This window comes from Oncorhynchus gorbuscha, linkage group LG02, assembly GCF_021184085.1.
Source record: "Oncorhynchus gorbuscha isolate QuinsamMale2020 ecotype Even-year linkage group LG02, OgorEven_v1.0, whole genome shotgun sequence".
NCBI classification, from domain to species: domain Eukaryota; kingdom Metazoa; phylum Chordata; class Actinopteri; order Salmoniformes; family Salmonidae; genus Oncorhynchus; species Oncorhynchus gorbuscha.
Window position 1 is genome coordinate 73,857,597 of NC_060174.1, and position 15,331 is coordinate 73,872,927.

At 44.5% G+C, this 15,331-nt stretch overlaps 1 protein-coding gene across 2 annotated transcripts; it reads left to right on the forward strand.

Moving 5' to 3' along the window:
- The first annotated feature begins 229 nt into the window (after window positions 1–229).
- LOC124009293 (myelin protein zero-like protein 2) lies at window positions 230–10,942 on the forward strand. Of its 2 annotated transcripts, XM_046320950.1 has the most exons (5): window positions 230–684; window positions 5,681–5,850; window positions 6,661–6,871; window positions 8,341–8,492; window positions 8,523–10,942. In XM_046320950.1, the coding sequence occupies exons 1-5, from the start codon at window positions 630–632 to the stop codon at window positions 8,727–8,729; spliced, it is 795 nt and encodes a 264-aa protein (XP_046176906.1). In that variant the 5' UTR covers window positions 230–629; the 3' UTR covers window positions 8,730–10,942. The 2 variants fall into 2 exon arrangements, with proteins under 2 accessions (XP_046176906.1, XP_046176895.1); XM_046320939.1 differs by having other exon boundaries at window positions 235–684; window positions 8,341–10,942.
- Window positions 10,943–15,331: the final 4,389 nt, after the last annotated feature.

A 15,331-nucleotide genomic window follows, 5' to 3' on the forward strand; every position in this document is an offset into this window, starting at 1 on the left:
TTTAGTGTAATACACAGAAATGTCCACCGGGTGGAAGCAGTCGACGCAATAAAGTGACAAAACCTTTGCTTTAGTTGTTTTGAAAATAAACAATATGTTGTCCCAGAGACCTCATTAGGAACATTATACCTAAATGTTGTCCCAGCGTGGGAGATCGTACCTTAATATTGGTTCTGGCGCTTGGGACATAATACCTTTATATTCTCCCAGGGACATCAAATGCCTAACTAGTATGTGCATTGCTACTGCCTGCACATGCATGCACAATTGGATGGAAATTACCGGAAGAAAAACTGATTTTGCCTGCGGGTAAAAGTAGGCCTGTAGCAGCAGTAGGAATACTTTACACATAGTTTTGGTCAAACAGGTTTGACAAGACTGTACACCACCCGCCCTCCAGACTGGCAAAGGCAAAAAGTGTGTGATGCTGCTTATTTATGACGCCGCCTACAGTCCTAGTGCGCACATCGCCTGTGCTTTCATACTCCCGAGTCCATAGCGCTAAATTACTTTATCAAAAGCCTGTTGAGGTAATCCTTGCATGACCCTTAAAACTTTCAATTTTGGAGGTTTCTAGTAACTGTTTGACATTTTGTCAGTCTTTAAGGCCTGAGCAAACTGCCAATCCGATGTATCGGACATGGCTACAGTTCCTCGCGCTTCTGGGTGGATTTGCAGTGCCAGGTGAGTTCGAAGTTACTTCCTTCATTTCTGATTTCAGTCCAATTAGTCACCATTTGGAGTTATACTCGAACACGTAGGCCTAGTATTATTCTGTGAAAACATTGATTTCAGTAACCGTAGGGCTCAAATGGCTACAGTTCAGGTGAACAGAGCCCCTATCTTCATTTCCATCATAATGATAATGAGTAACCTACTCTTGAGTCTGTATACTTTATCATTATAGAATAGCTTCGACATTGACATGTTTTTCAGGTAGACCAGGCCAAAAATCACGGATAATTATTAGAGTATTTTAAATAATCCCACAGCACCCCCTCTCGCACCCATCTACATTGAACAAACATAAATGCAAAGTGCAACAATTTCAAAGATTTTCCTGAGTTACAGTTCATATAAGGAAATCAGTCAATTTAAATACATTCATCAGGCCCTAATTTATGGATTTCACATGACTGGTAATACAGATATGTTTCTGTTGCTCACAGATACCATAAACAATGTTTAGGGGCGTTGATCAGAAAAATAGTCAGTCTATGACCACCATTTGCCTCATGCAGTGTGACACATCTCCTTCACATAGAGTTGATTGTGGCCTGTGGAATGTTGTCGCACTCCTCTTCAATGGCTGTGTGAAGTTGGCGGATATTGGCAAGAACTGGATCACGCTGTCGTACACGTCAATCCAGAGCATCCCAAACATGCTCAATAGGTGACATGTCTGGTGAGTATTCAGGCCATGGAAGAACTGGGACATTTTCAGCTTCTAGGAATTTTGTACAGATCCTTGCGACATGGGGCTGTGCATTATCTTGCTGAAACATGAGGTAATGGCGACGGATTGATAGCACGACAATGGGCCTTAGGATCTATCACGGTATCGCGGTGCGTTCAAATTGCCATTGATAAAATGCAATTGTGTTCATTGTCTGTAGCTTATGCCTGCCCATACCATAACCCCACCGCCAACATGGGGTACTCTGTTGACAACGTTGACGTCAGCAAAACGCTCACCCACACAACGCCCGGTACAGTTAAAACCGGGACTCATCCATGAAGAGTACACTCCTCCAGCGTGCCAGTGGCAATTGAAGGTGAGCATTTGCCCACTGAAGTTGGTTACGACGCCAAACTGCAGTCAGGTCAAGATCCTGGTAAGGACGACGAGCACGCAGATGAGCTTCCCTGAGGCTGTTTCTGACAGTTTATGCAGAAATTCTTCGGCACTGCAAACCCACAGTTTCATCAGCTGTGGTGGACATTCCTGCAGTCAGCAAGCCAACTGCACGCTCCCTCAACTTGAGACATCTGTGGCATTGTATTGCGTGACAAAACTGCACATTTTAGAGTGGCCTTTTATTGTCCCCGGCACAAGGTGCATCTGTGTAATTATCATTCTGTTTAATCAGCTTCTTGATATGCCACACCTGTCAGGTGGATGGATTAACTTGGCAAAGGAGAAATGCAGGGATGTAAACACATTTGTGCACAAAATTTGAGAGAAACAAGCTTTTGTGCATAATATAAATATTATGGAAAACGTCTGGGATTTTTTATTTCAGCTCATGAAACATGGGACCAACACTTTACATATGGTGATTAGATTTTTGTTCAGTGTATAAGAACTAAGAATTCAGGTAGGTCCATCCCAGTTTTTTTCCTTGTAGCCCTTTTCTGCATTCAAATTACCTAGTGACCTCATGGGTGGAATGTTATTCATATTTTATTAATAACTTTATTTTTTTTAAATAGCAGGAAATCGAGTGTTTCTATGTCAAACAGTTCTGTCAGTTTTCTGTGATGCATATAATGTGTAATATTGGGATGCAAACTCAAAATTGAATACATTTCAACTCTATATCTGACATTGTACAAGTGTCTTCTTTTTTTAAGCCCACAACCATGTGTGTGAGGTTTTTACTTTTGTTTCAAAGTGGATTTATTTAAGACTACCAAGAAAGTCTGTGTGACCCTGATTTAGCCCACTGCAGTCAAATATTAAGAAACGTTTTGCAACAGAATTGGCAGAATGAATACAACCCTGATCTCCCGCACACACAGTTCACTTTCATAGCAGCCATACAAACAGCAGCATCACATCTATGCTCTCTCCTCCTCACACATTTTCCCTTTGCTTGTGGTGTTCAGTGCACAACACAACAGCTGTCTGTGATCAGGCGAAAAAACCTCTCCAAGCCAAACCTTCATACCATAAACACAACTCATAGCCTACATAGGTGTCGCCATATTAGCTAACATCATATACATTACCAAAAGTATTTGGACACCTGCTCATCGAATATCTCATTCCAAAATCATGGGCATTAATATGGAGATGGTCCCACCTTTGCATGCTGTAACACTTTTCTGGGAAGGCTTTCCACTAGATGGAATATTGTTGCGGGGACTTCCATTCAGCCACGAGCATTAGTGAAGTCGGGCACTGATGTTGGGCGATTTAGGCCTGGCTCGCAGTCTGTGTTCCAATTCATCCCAAAGGTGTTTGATGAGGTTGAGGTCAGGGCTCTGTGCAGGCCAGTCAAGTTCTTCCACACCGAGCTTGACAAACCATTTCTGTATGAACCTCGCTTTGTGCACGGGGGCATTGTCAAGCTGAACCAGGAAAGGCCCTTCCCAAACTGTTGCCACAAAGTTGAAAGCACAGAATCGTCTAGAATGTCATTGTATGCTGTAGCGTTAAGATTTCCCTTCACTGGGACTAGGGACCCAGCCCGACGCATAAAAAACAGCCCCAGACCATTATTCCTCCTCCACCAAACTTTACAGTTGGCACTATGCATTGGGGCAGGTAGCGTTCTCCTGGCATCTGCCAAACCCAGATTCATCCGTTCGCCTGCCAGATAGTGAAGCGTGATTCATCACTCCAGAGTAAGAGTTTCAACTGCTCCAGAGTCCAATGGTGGCGAGCTTTACACCACTCTAGCCGAACCTTGGCATTGCGCATGGTGATCTTAGGCTTCGGAACTTGGCGTTCCCATTCTTGTGTGGCCTACCACTTTGCAGCTGAGCCGTTGTTGCTCCTAGACTTTTCCACTTCACAATAACAGCACTTACAGTTGACCGGGCCAGCTCTAGCAGGGCAGATATTTGACAAATATATATATTATGTGCCCCCCCCACTTCTAAAACAAAAGTTGCGCCCCCTGCCTGTCAGTGTGGCTGTAATAGCCAAATCCACTAATTTGAAGGTGTGAACACATACTTTTGTATACATAGTGTAGCTACTAGAACTAAAGCGTTAGTAAGCCCACAATCCAATCGATGTGTAGAATCACGCAGTAGTGTACAGCTAGCAGTTGCACCGCCTGGACCCGGTGACGATAAATTGTTAAAATCAAAAGCTTGCCTTAAATTGAAAGAGTTGGCGTATTGGATAGCCTTAGCCAGCTAGCTAACAAAAAATAGCATTCCTGTCCGTTAGAGTCAGGTCCTTGAGTAGGCTGCATTAGCTAGTATAAGTCAAACTGAAACTGGAGGGAAAACAAATACAATTTCTCTCTCTGCTGCTTCTCCTTAATTTTTGAAGAAATGAATTCGTGCAACACTGTTCAACTATTGTCTTTCTCTCTCTTTGAGTCAACTACTCACCACCATAGCCACGGGGTCTTTATTACCCCTGTATAAGTGGACAAAAATAGTCATCAGCATCACGGAGAAAAAACAAGGGTTTTGGTGGCTGTTGACACACTTGTTGAACAAGGGTTTGCAACAGACAAGTTTTGGTGGCAGTAGACAACAGTAATTTTGGTGGCTCATGAGGCAGTCTCAGACAGCGACAGGTGAGTAGACAGGTTTTGGCTCTAGACAGTTTTGACAGAGCAAGGGTTTTGGTGGCTCAGTAGACAAGGGTTTTGGTGGCTCAGTAGACAAGGGTTTTGGTGGCTCAGTAGACAAGGGTTTTGGTGGTTGCAGCCCTCTTCCTATTTATGTTAATGTTTCATGTATACAAATACACCTGTTGTATTTATGCAAATGAGGCATATAATTGTCTTTATTTTAACAGAAAATATATATTTTAAATACTGTACCTGATACAATTAGAACATGCATAGGCTATATCAGTGTATTCTAAGAAACAAATAGTTAAATTTGATAATAAATTGAATAGGCTACCTGAATTCAAACCAAAATTAATTATTTGTCCGTGCCAATGGATACAGATGTAAGATTGAATGTTTGCCAGAACAGCTTTATCAGAATCCTTTAATAGTCCCTGGCTGGTTCAGTCTCTCATAGGTGGACCTCTGGATTGAACACCTACAATCATTAACCACACACACACACACACACATATAACACAGTGAAGGCCTGGCACAGCAGTGGAATGCTGAGTGAATCATTACAGGGCCATTCCACCTGCTTTCTAATTTTATTATTATTATTTGATTTATTTAACCTTTATTTAACTAGGCAAGTCATTTAAGAACATATTCTTATTTACATTGATGACCAAACTTGGACAACACTGGGCCAATCGTGCACCGCCCTATGGGACTCCCAATCACAGCAGGATGTGATACAGCCTGGATATATAGTTGATTTGCTCTCTCAGTTTTCTTTGTGTTTGACTTAAGTGTGAATTAGAACTCTAGCTCAGCTTATTGTCGTGATTAGTCCACACTGGACTACATAAAGTACTGTAGGAGAGGAGACACGCTTGAGGAGTTTGACTGTGTACAAAATGCATAATTTAAGGGAGGGTGGGTACACTTTGTGAGCTACGTTTAAACTGAAGATATGTAAACAGACATTTTGTTTTAAAAACCACTATCAACCTTCTCATGGTCATATGCATCCTCGAAGCTGTGAAATAAAGATTTCTGTGTTTAGTAGTGTACTCTGAACATTCTATGAGGACTTTGATAAGGTGCTTGCTAATGCTGTTCTCAGGGTTATTTAAATGCATTTATTCTATATAATGTATACTGCACTGTATATCTGTGCCTGCGTGTCTCATTGGGTCCATTCTTTGTTTCAGGTGTGCTGCGAGTCGGTGGGATGGAGGTTTTTATGTCCAATGAGGTGGAGGCAGTGAACGGGACAGAAGTGAAACTGAAGTGCACCTTTAAGTCCAAACACCCCGTGTCCCTCTCCTCTGTGATTGTCTCCTGGAACTTCCGTCCCTTGGCCCCGGGAGACGAGGAGTCGGTGGGTGACCTTTCCATACTGGAAGACGGACTAACAGTAGACATGCAGTGAATGTGTCTGAATTAGGGGGAAATCGGGGTTAGACATGCAGTGAATGTGTCTGAATTAGGGTGAAAACGGGGTTAGACATGCAGTGAATGTGTCTGAATTAGGGTGAAAACGGGGTTAGACGTGCAGTGAATGTGTCTGAATTAGGGGGAAAACGGGGTTAGACATGCAGTGAATGTGTCTGAATTAGGGGGAAACGGGGTTAGACATGCAGTGAATGTGTCTGAATTAGGGTTTAGACATGCAGTGAATGTGTCTGAATTAGGGGGAAACGGGGTTAGACATGCAGTGAATGTGTCTGAATTAGGGGGAAACGGGGTTAGACATGCAGTGAATGTGTCTGAATTAGGGGAAACGGGGTTAGACATGCAGTGAATGTGTCTGAATTAGGGGGAAACGGGGTTAGACATGCAGTGAATGTGTCTGAATTAGGGGGTTAGACATGCAGTGAATGTGTCTGAATTAGGGGGAAACGGGGTTAGACATGCAGTGAATGTGTCTGAATTAGGGGGGAAACGGGGTTAGACATGCAGTGAATGTGTCTGAATTAGGGGGGAAACGGGGTTAGACATGCAGTGAATGTGTCTGAATTAGGGGGAAGACGGGGTTAGAAATGGGAACACACCTTTGTAGTACATGTTCTTAAATGAGTGAAATCAAAATCTAGTGAGTATTGAGTCATCACTTTATGTTTCCTTGAACCACTGTGAATGTGTGTCATGTTTATTAATGTATGTATTCTTTGAAACGTGTGTGTGTCAGGTGTTTTACTACCAGGATACGGCATACCCCCCTACAGAGGGGCGGTTTAAGGGCCATGTGGTGTGGTCGGGGGACATCCTGAGACAGGACGCCTCCATCAGCCTCCAGGACGTTCCCTTCACCTTCAACGGTACCTACACCTGCCAGGTTCGCAACCTGCCTGACGTCCACGGCATCAACGGAGAGGTCACCCTCAGGGTCGTCCACAAAGGTCAGTCAGCAAGTCAGTTAGCCTGACAATTAATCTAAGTTCACAAATAACTACTCTATGTTAAAATGTACTATATACAGTGGGGCAAAAAAGTATTTAGTCAGCCACCAATTGTGCAAGTTCTCCCACTTAAAAAGATGAGAGATGCCTGTAATTTTCATCATAGGTACACTTCAACTATGACAGACAAAATTAGAAAATACATTCAGAAAATCACATTGTAGGATTTTTAATGAATTTATTTGCAAATTACGGTGGAAAATAAGTATTTGGTCACCTACAAACAAGCAAGATATCTGGCTCTCACAGACCTGTAACTTCTTCTTTAACTTTAACTTCTTATTTTGTCCTCCACTCGTTACCTATATTAATGACACCTGTTTGAACTTGTTATCAGTATAAAAGACACCAGTCTACAACCTAAAACAGTCACACTCCAAACTCCACTATGGCCAAGACCAAAGGGCTGTCAAAGGACACCAGAAACAAAATTGTAGACCTGCACCAGGCTGGGAAGACTGAATCTGCAATAGGTAAGCAGCTTGGTTTGAATAAATCAAATGTGGGAGCAATTATTAGTAAATGGAAGACATACAAGACCACTGATAATCTCCCTCGATCTGGGGCTCCACGCAAGATCTCACCCCGTGGGGTCAAAATGAAGAACGGTGAGCAAAAATCCCAGAACCACACGGGGGGACCTAGTGAATGACCTGCAGAGAGCTGGGACCAAAGTAACAAAGCCTACCATCAGTAACACACTACGCCGCCAGGACGACTGATCCGTGTAAAGGAAAGAATGAATGGGGCCATGTATCGTGAGATTTTCAGTGAAAACCTCCTTCCATCAGCAAGGGCATTGAAGATGAAACGTGGCTGGGTCTTTCTGCATGACAATGATCCCAAACACACCACCCGGGCAACGAAGGAGTGGCTTCGTAAGAAGCATTTCAAGGTCCTGGAGTGGCCTAGCCAGTCTCCAGATCTCAACCCCATAGAAAATCTTTGAAGGGAGTTGAAAGTCCGTGTTGCCCAGCAACAGCCCCAAAACATCACTGCCCTAGAGGAGATCTGGATGGAGGAATGGGCCAAAGTACCAGCAACTTACAGAAAACGTTTGACCTCTGTCATTGCCAACAAAGGGTATATAACAAAGTATTGAGATAAACTTTTGTTACTGACCAAATACTTATTTTCCACCATAATTTGCAAATAAATTCATAAAAAATCCTACAATGTGATTTTCTGGATTTTTTTTCTCACATTTTGTCTGTCATAGTTGAAGTGTACCTATAATGAAAATTACAGGCCTCTCATCTTTTTAAGTGGGAGAACATGCACAATTGGTGGCTGACTAAATACTTTTTTGCCCCACTGTAATTCTACCAGACACTTGTAAAGGGTTATTGAGGAATGCCAGTCAGTGCTAATGTATTGCTGTGTGTGTGTTGTTGTGCTGCTCCCCCCAGTCTCCGTCTCTGAGATAGGCATGCTGGCTGTAGCCATCGGGGCAGCCATCGCCATAGTCCTGGTGGTGCTGGGCATCTTTGTGGTGTTCAAGTACCGCAAACTCAACCGCCACGCCAACACAGACCTGGAGCTGCAGGGGAGGGAACTGCAGGAGAGAGAGTTAAATGGCAGGGTCCTAGAGGAGAGAGAGCTAAATGCCAGGGTCCTAGAGGAGAGAGAGTTAAATGCCAGGGTCCTAGAGGAGAGAGAGCTAAATGGCAGGGTCCTAGAGGAGAGCGAGTTAAATTCCAGGGTCCAAGAGGAGAGAGAGCTAAATGCCAGTGTCCTAGAGGAGAGAGAGCTAAATGCCAGGGAGAAGAAGGAGTGGAAGGACCCTACAGTGTGTTGAGGGGTCTAGGGGGGTCCAGGGGTCAGGGGCAAATCCCCTCCCTACCTTTGCTGGTGTGGGTGAGGTGTCCTGTTTGTATGGACTGGTCTCTGACTAGAGGGGCTGGCCATTCCAGGTCCACTCTGTTTGGGAGGACTGATGAGGGGGGGTCCTGCTTTCTTCTACCGTCTGCTCACATGAGTCGCCATTCAGACTCAACTTGCTACTGTAGTTGAACTTAACCCAGTATTAGTGATCCCTTTACATTCCACCACTTTTCCAGGCACCATTTCATGTTTTTTAACAAACAGCTATGTTATTTAATTTTAACTATGTAGTATTATGACTACCAGTAGTCTATTTGAGTCAATTATTTTACTGAGTAATAGTCCAAGAGATACCAGTATGTTGGAGGAATTTTTAAAAACCAAAATTGCTGTTCTTTGGAACTTTTTCACTAACATCAACTCACACTGGGACTGCTGGCCCAGCTGCCTGGCCTGGCCTATGTCTCTGTCTGTGCTTCTCTACATTAACTCACACTGGGACTGCTGGCCCAGCTGCCTGGCCTGGCCTATGTCTCTGTCTGTGCTTCTCTACATTAACTCACACTGGGACTGCTGGCCCAGCTGCCTGGCCTGGCCTATGTCTCTGTCTGTGCTTCTCTACATCAACTCACACTGGGACTGCTGGCCCAGCTGCCTGGCCTGGCCTATGTCTCTGTCTGTGCTTCTCTACATCAACTCACACTGGGACTGCTGGCCCAGCTGCCTGGCCTGGCCTATGTCTGTCCGTCTCTGTGCTTCTCTACATTAACTCACACTGGGACTGCTGGCCCAGCTGCCTGGCCTGGCCTATGTCTGTCTGTCTGTGCTTCTCTACATCAACTCACACTGGGACTGCTGGCCCAGCTGCCTGGCCTGGCCTATGTCTCTGTCTGTGCTTCTCTACATTAACTCTTGTTAGATATGGCTGAATTGGCACCAGCTGCAGTCTCCTGATGTGGTGGCATCCAACTCAACTAGCAGACTGGTTCAGCAACTCTTTGCTCCAGTATCCATCTTCTTCTTCATCACATTTGGGATGGTAGCCATTTGTTCCAAATTCGTTTACACAATTATTTTACCACTTGAATAATCAACATACAGTTGAGCTCATGGCTCATATGGACATCATTCCAAAATTGTTTTTGACTGCCAATTTAGCGAGTATTTTTTTGTGGTTATGGTCAAGGTCCCATGGTGAGTTAAGTCAGTGAAACACTTTTGTTAAACCTGTGGCATCTGGGGGTTGCTAAGGTAAGGGATAGGGCAGCCCTGTATCTGGCAGTGGCTAATGTTAAGGCTAAGGGCATTGGGCAGCAAGGCTTTTGGAAGCTTTCCAGGAGTTTTCAGTGACTATCTGACATTTAGTTTTCCTGGCCAACGCTCTCCTGCTTCCTGCAAAAATGACAACTTAAATGACTGCCTATTACTTCTGGATATAAAAGGAACTGTGATACATCTTTGAATGTAGAAGAACCCCACCATTCCATGAAGAAGCCTGTTTACCACGAAGAAGCCTGTTTACCATGAAGAAGCCTGTTTACAATGGAGAAGCCTGTTTTCCATGAAGAAGCCTGTTTTCCATGGGTTCTGTCATTTTTGTGAACTGATGTTGCCACCATTTGTCCATTATAGGAAGCAGCTCCATCTTTCTCCCTCTGTGTCCACACTGAGGATAATGGGTGTTGTGGTCTCAAAGGTTTCTCCCTTTCTCATATTCTGCCTCTCCTGTTGTATTACAAAGCTGCCTATGAGCCAAATGAACAGAGGAGTCTATCCAAGACACTGCCAACACCCCAGTCTGCCGCTCACTCCTACAGTGTACATGAGTATGACTTTCCGTTTAGGAGAAACATGAAGATGTCACTGTACCAATCATGAGGACATTGCCAGTCCATTCTAGCAGGAGACTCTACAAGGTGCTGGTTCTGTTCACCTGCTTGTGCAGTTATCCAATCTGATGTGTTCTGTTCCTTCTGATCTATATCTGCCACCAGCCAGACCCATTACCCTCCCATGGGACTGGAAACCGTATTCTCCTGGTAAAGAATTCCATGAATGATTCTATTGATTTATTTCATGTATGCGTTTGTAAAGATCAAAACTGTATATTTTATCACACGTTTTATAAGGTTGAGAGATTTATTTTATTGTGTGTTTTTCAATAAAATAATGCTTGTTTTGATGGTTTTAACTCGAAAGATGGTTTTCATGACATAAGATATAGGTTGTAAATCTGCCTTACCTATAAGACTAGAAAGGTTTTATAGCAAGATAGATACAGTACTGAAAAGGAGGCATGAAAGAGAAAACAGAGAGGTGGCTGCCTGTCATTGGCTACCTATCACAGTGGCAGGGTCCTATCATTGGCTACCTATCACAGTGGCAGGGTCCTATCATTGGCTACCTATCACAGTGGCAGGGTCCTATCATTGGCTACCTATCACAGTGGCAGGGTCCTGTCATTGGCTACCTATCACAGTGGCAGGGTCCTATCATTGGCTGCCTATCACAGTGGCAGGGTCCTATCATTGGCTACCTATCACAGTGGCAGGGTCCTATCTTGGCTATCATGGCAGGGTCCTATCATTGGCTGCCTATCACAGTGGCAGGGTCCTATTGGCTATATCACAGTGGCAGGGTCCTGTCATTGGCTACCTATCACAGTGGCAGGGTCACAGTGGCAGGGTCCTATCATTGGCTACCTATCACAGTGGCAGGGTCCTATTGGCTACCTATCACAGTGGCTCCTGTCATTGCCTATCACAGTGGCAGGGTCCTATCATTGGCTACCTATCACAGTGGCAGGGTCCTATTGGCTACCTATCACAGTGGCAGGGTCCTATCATTGGCTACCTATCACAGTGGCAGGGTCCTATCATTGGCTACCTATCACAGTGGCAGGGTCCTATCATTGGCTGCCTATCACAGTGGCAGGGTCCTATCATTGGCTACCTATCACAGTGGCAGGGTCCTATCATTGGCTGCCTATCACAGTGGCAGGGTCCTATCATTGGCTACCTATCACAGGGTCCTGGGCTCCTATCACAGTGGCAGGGTCCTATCATTGGCTGCCTATCACAGTGGCAGGGTCCTATCATTGGCTGGCAGTGGCAGGGTCCTATCATTGGCTACCTATCACAGTGGCAGGGTCCTATCCTATATCACAGTGGCAGGGTCCTATCATTGGCTACCTATCACAGTGGCAGGGTGGCAGGGTCATTGGCTACCTATCACAGGTCCTATCATTGGCTATCACAGTGGCATCCTACAGTGGTGGCAGGGTCCTATCATTGGCTGCCTATCACAGTGGCTAGTGGCAGGGTCCTCCTATCATTGGCTACCTATCACAGTGGCAGGGTCCTATCATTGGCTGCCTATCATTGGCTGCCTATCACAGTGGCAGGGTCCTATCATTGGCTACCTATCACAGTGGCAGGGTCCTATCATTGGCTGCCTATCACAGTGGCAGGGTCCTATCATTGGCTACCTATCACAGTGGCAGGGTCCTATCATTGGACCAGTTTTGTGAAAGAGGGTGCCACCTTGTTCCATGTTGCGTCCCATTTTAAAACACTTCACCAGAAGTATAATCTTTACTGTTTACTGTGCACATTAATATAAGCTTTGAAGTGTGTAGCCTTCCTGCTGTAGAGACAGCCACACCAACACGGCCGGGGTCAGGCCAGGCTGGGTAGTGCCTGTGTGAGCAGGCAGGTGTTGTGTGGTTTAAAGCAGAGTTTCCCAAACTCGGTCCTAGAGCTCCTCCTGGGTGCACGTTGTTGGTTTTTGCCCCAGCACAACACAGCTGATTCAAATAGTCAAAGCTTGATGATTAGTTGGTTATTTGAACCAGCTGTGTAATGCTAGGGCAAAAACCAAAACGTACACCCTCTGAGCCGAGCCCAGGACTGGGTTTGGAAAACCCTGGTTTAGAGTGTCGTGGACCAGCCCAGTGACATGTGAGGACCTGCCATTGTGTGTGTATTTTGCAGGACTTTGTTGGGCTGAAATAAAAGCTGCCTCCTTGATAATCTAACTAACTCTGTCTAAGGATGATAGATTGTTCAGACAGATACGCTGGGGGTGGAACAGAAGACTCTTTATTCACACAACTCAAAACCTTGATTCACCTTTACATACAGTACATACCAGACAGATACACTGGGGGTGGAACAGAAGACTCTTTATTCACACAACTCAAAACCTTGATTCACCTTTACATACAGTACATACCCAGACAGATACACTGGGGGTGGAACAGAAGACTTGTTATTCACACAACTCAAAACCTTGATTCACCTTTACATACAGTACATACCCAGACAGATACACTGGGGGTGGAACAGAAGACTCGTTATTCACACAACTCAAAACCTTGATTCACCTTTACATACAGTACATACCCAGACAGATACACTGGGGGTGGAACAGAAGACTCTTTATTCACACAACTCAAAACCTTGATTCACCTTTACATACAGTACATACCCAGACAGATACACTGGGGGTGGAACAGAAGACTCATTATTCACACAACTCAAAACCTTGATTCACCTTTACATACAGTACATACCCAGACAGATACGCTGGGGGTGGAACAGAAGACTCATTATTCACACAACTCAAAACCTTGATTCACCTTTACATACAGTACATACCCAGACAGATACACTGGGGGTGGAACAGAAGACTCGTTATTCACACAACTCAAAACCTTGATTCACCTTTACATACAGTACACACCCAGAAAGAGTATATACATTAAACACATATTACATAATTATACACAATTATATAGACATCATACAGAAAGACATTGAGATATTTGAATTAGTCTCGAAAGATACAGTATCATTTGTTGGATTTACTGTGAAATAGGTTTTCCCTGATATTGTGAGTTACAGTTTGTGGTTAGGTCAGTGTGTTTGTGTTTGAGAACTAGATCATTTATAGAGTAAAAGTACATGAGACAAAATTATTTGAATATTTATCTTAGTCAGTGACCTTGACCTTGAACAAAGGGAAAAGAGAGGAAGAGAGAGCAGGAAAGGAGTGAATCAGCAATATGTTGCAACAATTTAGGTCATGCAGTTTTGTTTAGCCTTGTCCCAGTCTGTTAATGGTTGTTCCCTACTTTAATGTTAACGCTGCAGGTACTTTTAGTGGTACTTCTGCTTGAGTCTTGGTGTGAATGTGCTTATCATAGTGTGTGTGATAGTGTGTTTGTATACATGAGGGTGTGTGTGTGTGTGTGTATACGTGTGTGTGCGTGCTCATGTGCTGCAGTAAATCAGTTTGTGCCCATCTCCTCCCCCTGGAGCAGACACTGTGATGCAGTGACTGCAGAGGACACCTACTCATTCAAGGGTGTGTGTATGTTTTAGAATGAGGGTGCCTCTTGTGGATGTATGGTTGTGAATATTAGTGTGTTGAATGTATATTGTATGAGTGATGAAGGTGGTGCTTCTGAGTGTGTGTACATCTGATGAGTGTAATTCTGGGACCACTGCACAGGTCTGCAGCACCCTTCTCTTTCTGGTTTTCTTCTCTCAGTTCTGGAAGCGTTCCCAACTCTGATGCAATTACTCTCTGGTGGAAGAGCAGTGTACCTAGTCACAGCACCTCCCATATGGGCCTTCCCCACACACAGACAGACACAGACAGACAGACAGACAGACAGACAGACAGACAGACAGACAGACAGACAGACAGACAGACAGACAGACAGACAGACAGACAGACAGACACACAGAAAGACAGACACACACACACACAGAAAGACAGACACACACACAGAAAGACAGACACACACACAGACAGAAAGACAGACACACACACAGACAGAAAGACAGACACACACAGAGACAGACAGACAGACACACACACAGAGACAGACAGACAGACAGACAGACAGACAGACAGACAGACAGACAGACAGACAGACAGACAGACAGACAGACAGACAGACAGACAGACAGACAGACAGACAGACAGACAGACAGACAGACAGACAGACACAGACAGAGACACACACAGACAGACACACACACACAACTGCAAACTATTTTTTTCAGAATTCTAGATAATCTTGCACTTATTTTGTAGTTCTATCCTATTCTATAATTTACCAGTCGTGTGTGTTTGCTGTCCTCTTGCCTGGTGCCAGCTCTGTTGCCGTAATGTCCTGCAGCCATGTGCTGACTAGACACAATCTCATATTTACGTATTGACGCTACGGATGGACGCAGACACTTTAATACACTCCACTTCCTATTGCATTGATTGATCATGATTTTAACTGGGGTGAAGTTAGTGTCTGGCACCATCTCTCAGTAGCCGTCTCTAGTCTCTGTCCACGTCACGTTAGCTTAGACCAGAGTTTCCCAAACTCAGTCCTGGGGTCCCCCCTGGGTGCACCTTTTGGTTTTTGCCCTAGCATTACACAGCTGATTCAAATAACCAACTCATCATCAAGCCTTGTTTATTTGAATTAGTTGTAATGCTAGGGTAAAAAAACGAAATCCCCAGGACCGAGTTAGAGAAACCCTGGCATAAACAACCTCTACCTGCCCTCCC

Excerpts from the sequence above, each read along its gene's own strand:
- LOC124009293 (XM_046320939.1), top strand. The coding sequence starts at position 630 with ATGTATCGGACATGGCTACAGTTCCTCGCGCTTCTGGGTGGATTTGCA. Across the intron at positions 685-5,680 it reads GGGTGGATTTGCAGTGCCAG|GTGTGCTGCGAGTCGGTGGG; the intron begins GTGAGTTCGAAG and ends TCTTTGTTTCAG. Across the intron at positions 5,851-6,660 it reads CCCCGGGAGACGAGGAGTCG|GTGTTTTACTACCAGGATAC; the intron begins GTGGGTGACCTT and ends TGTGTGTGTCAG.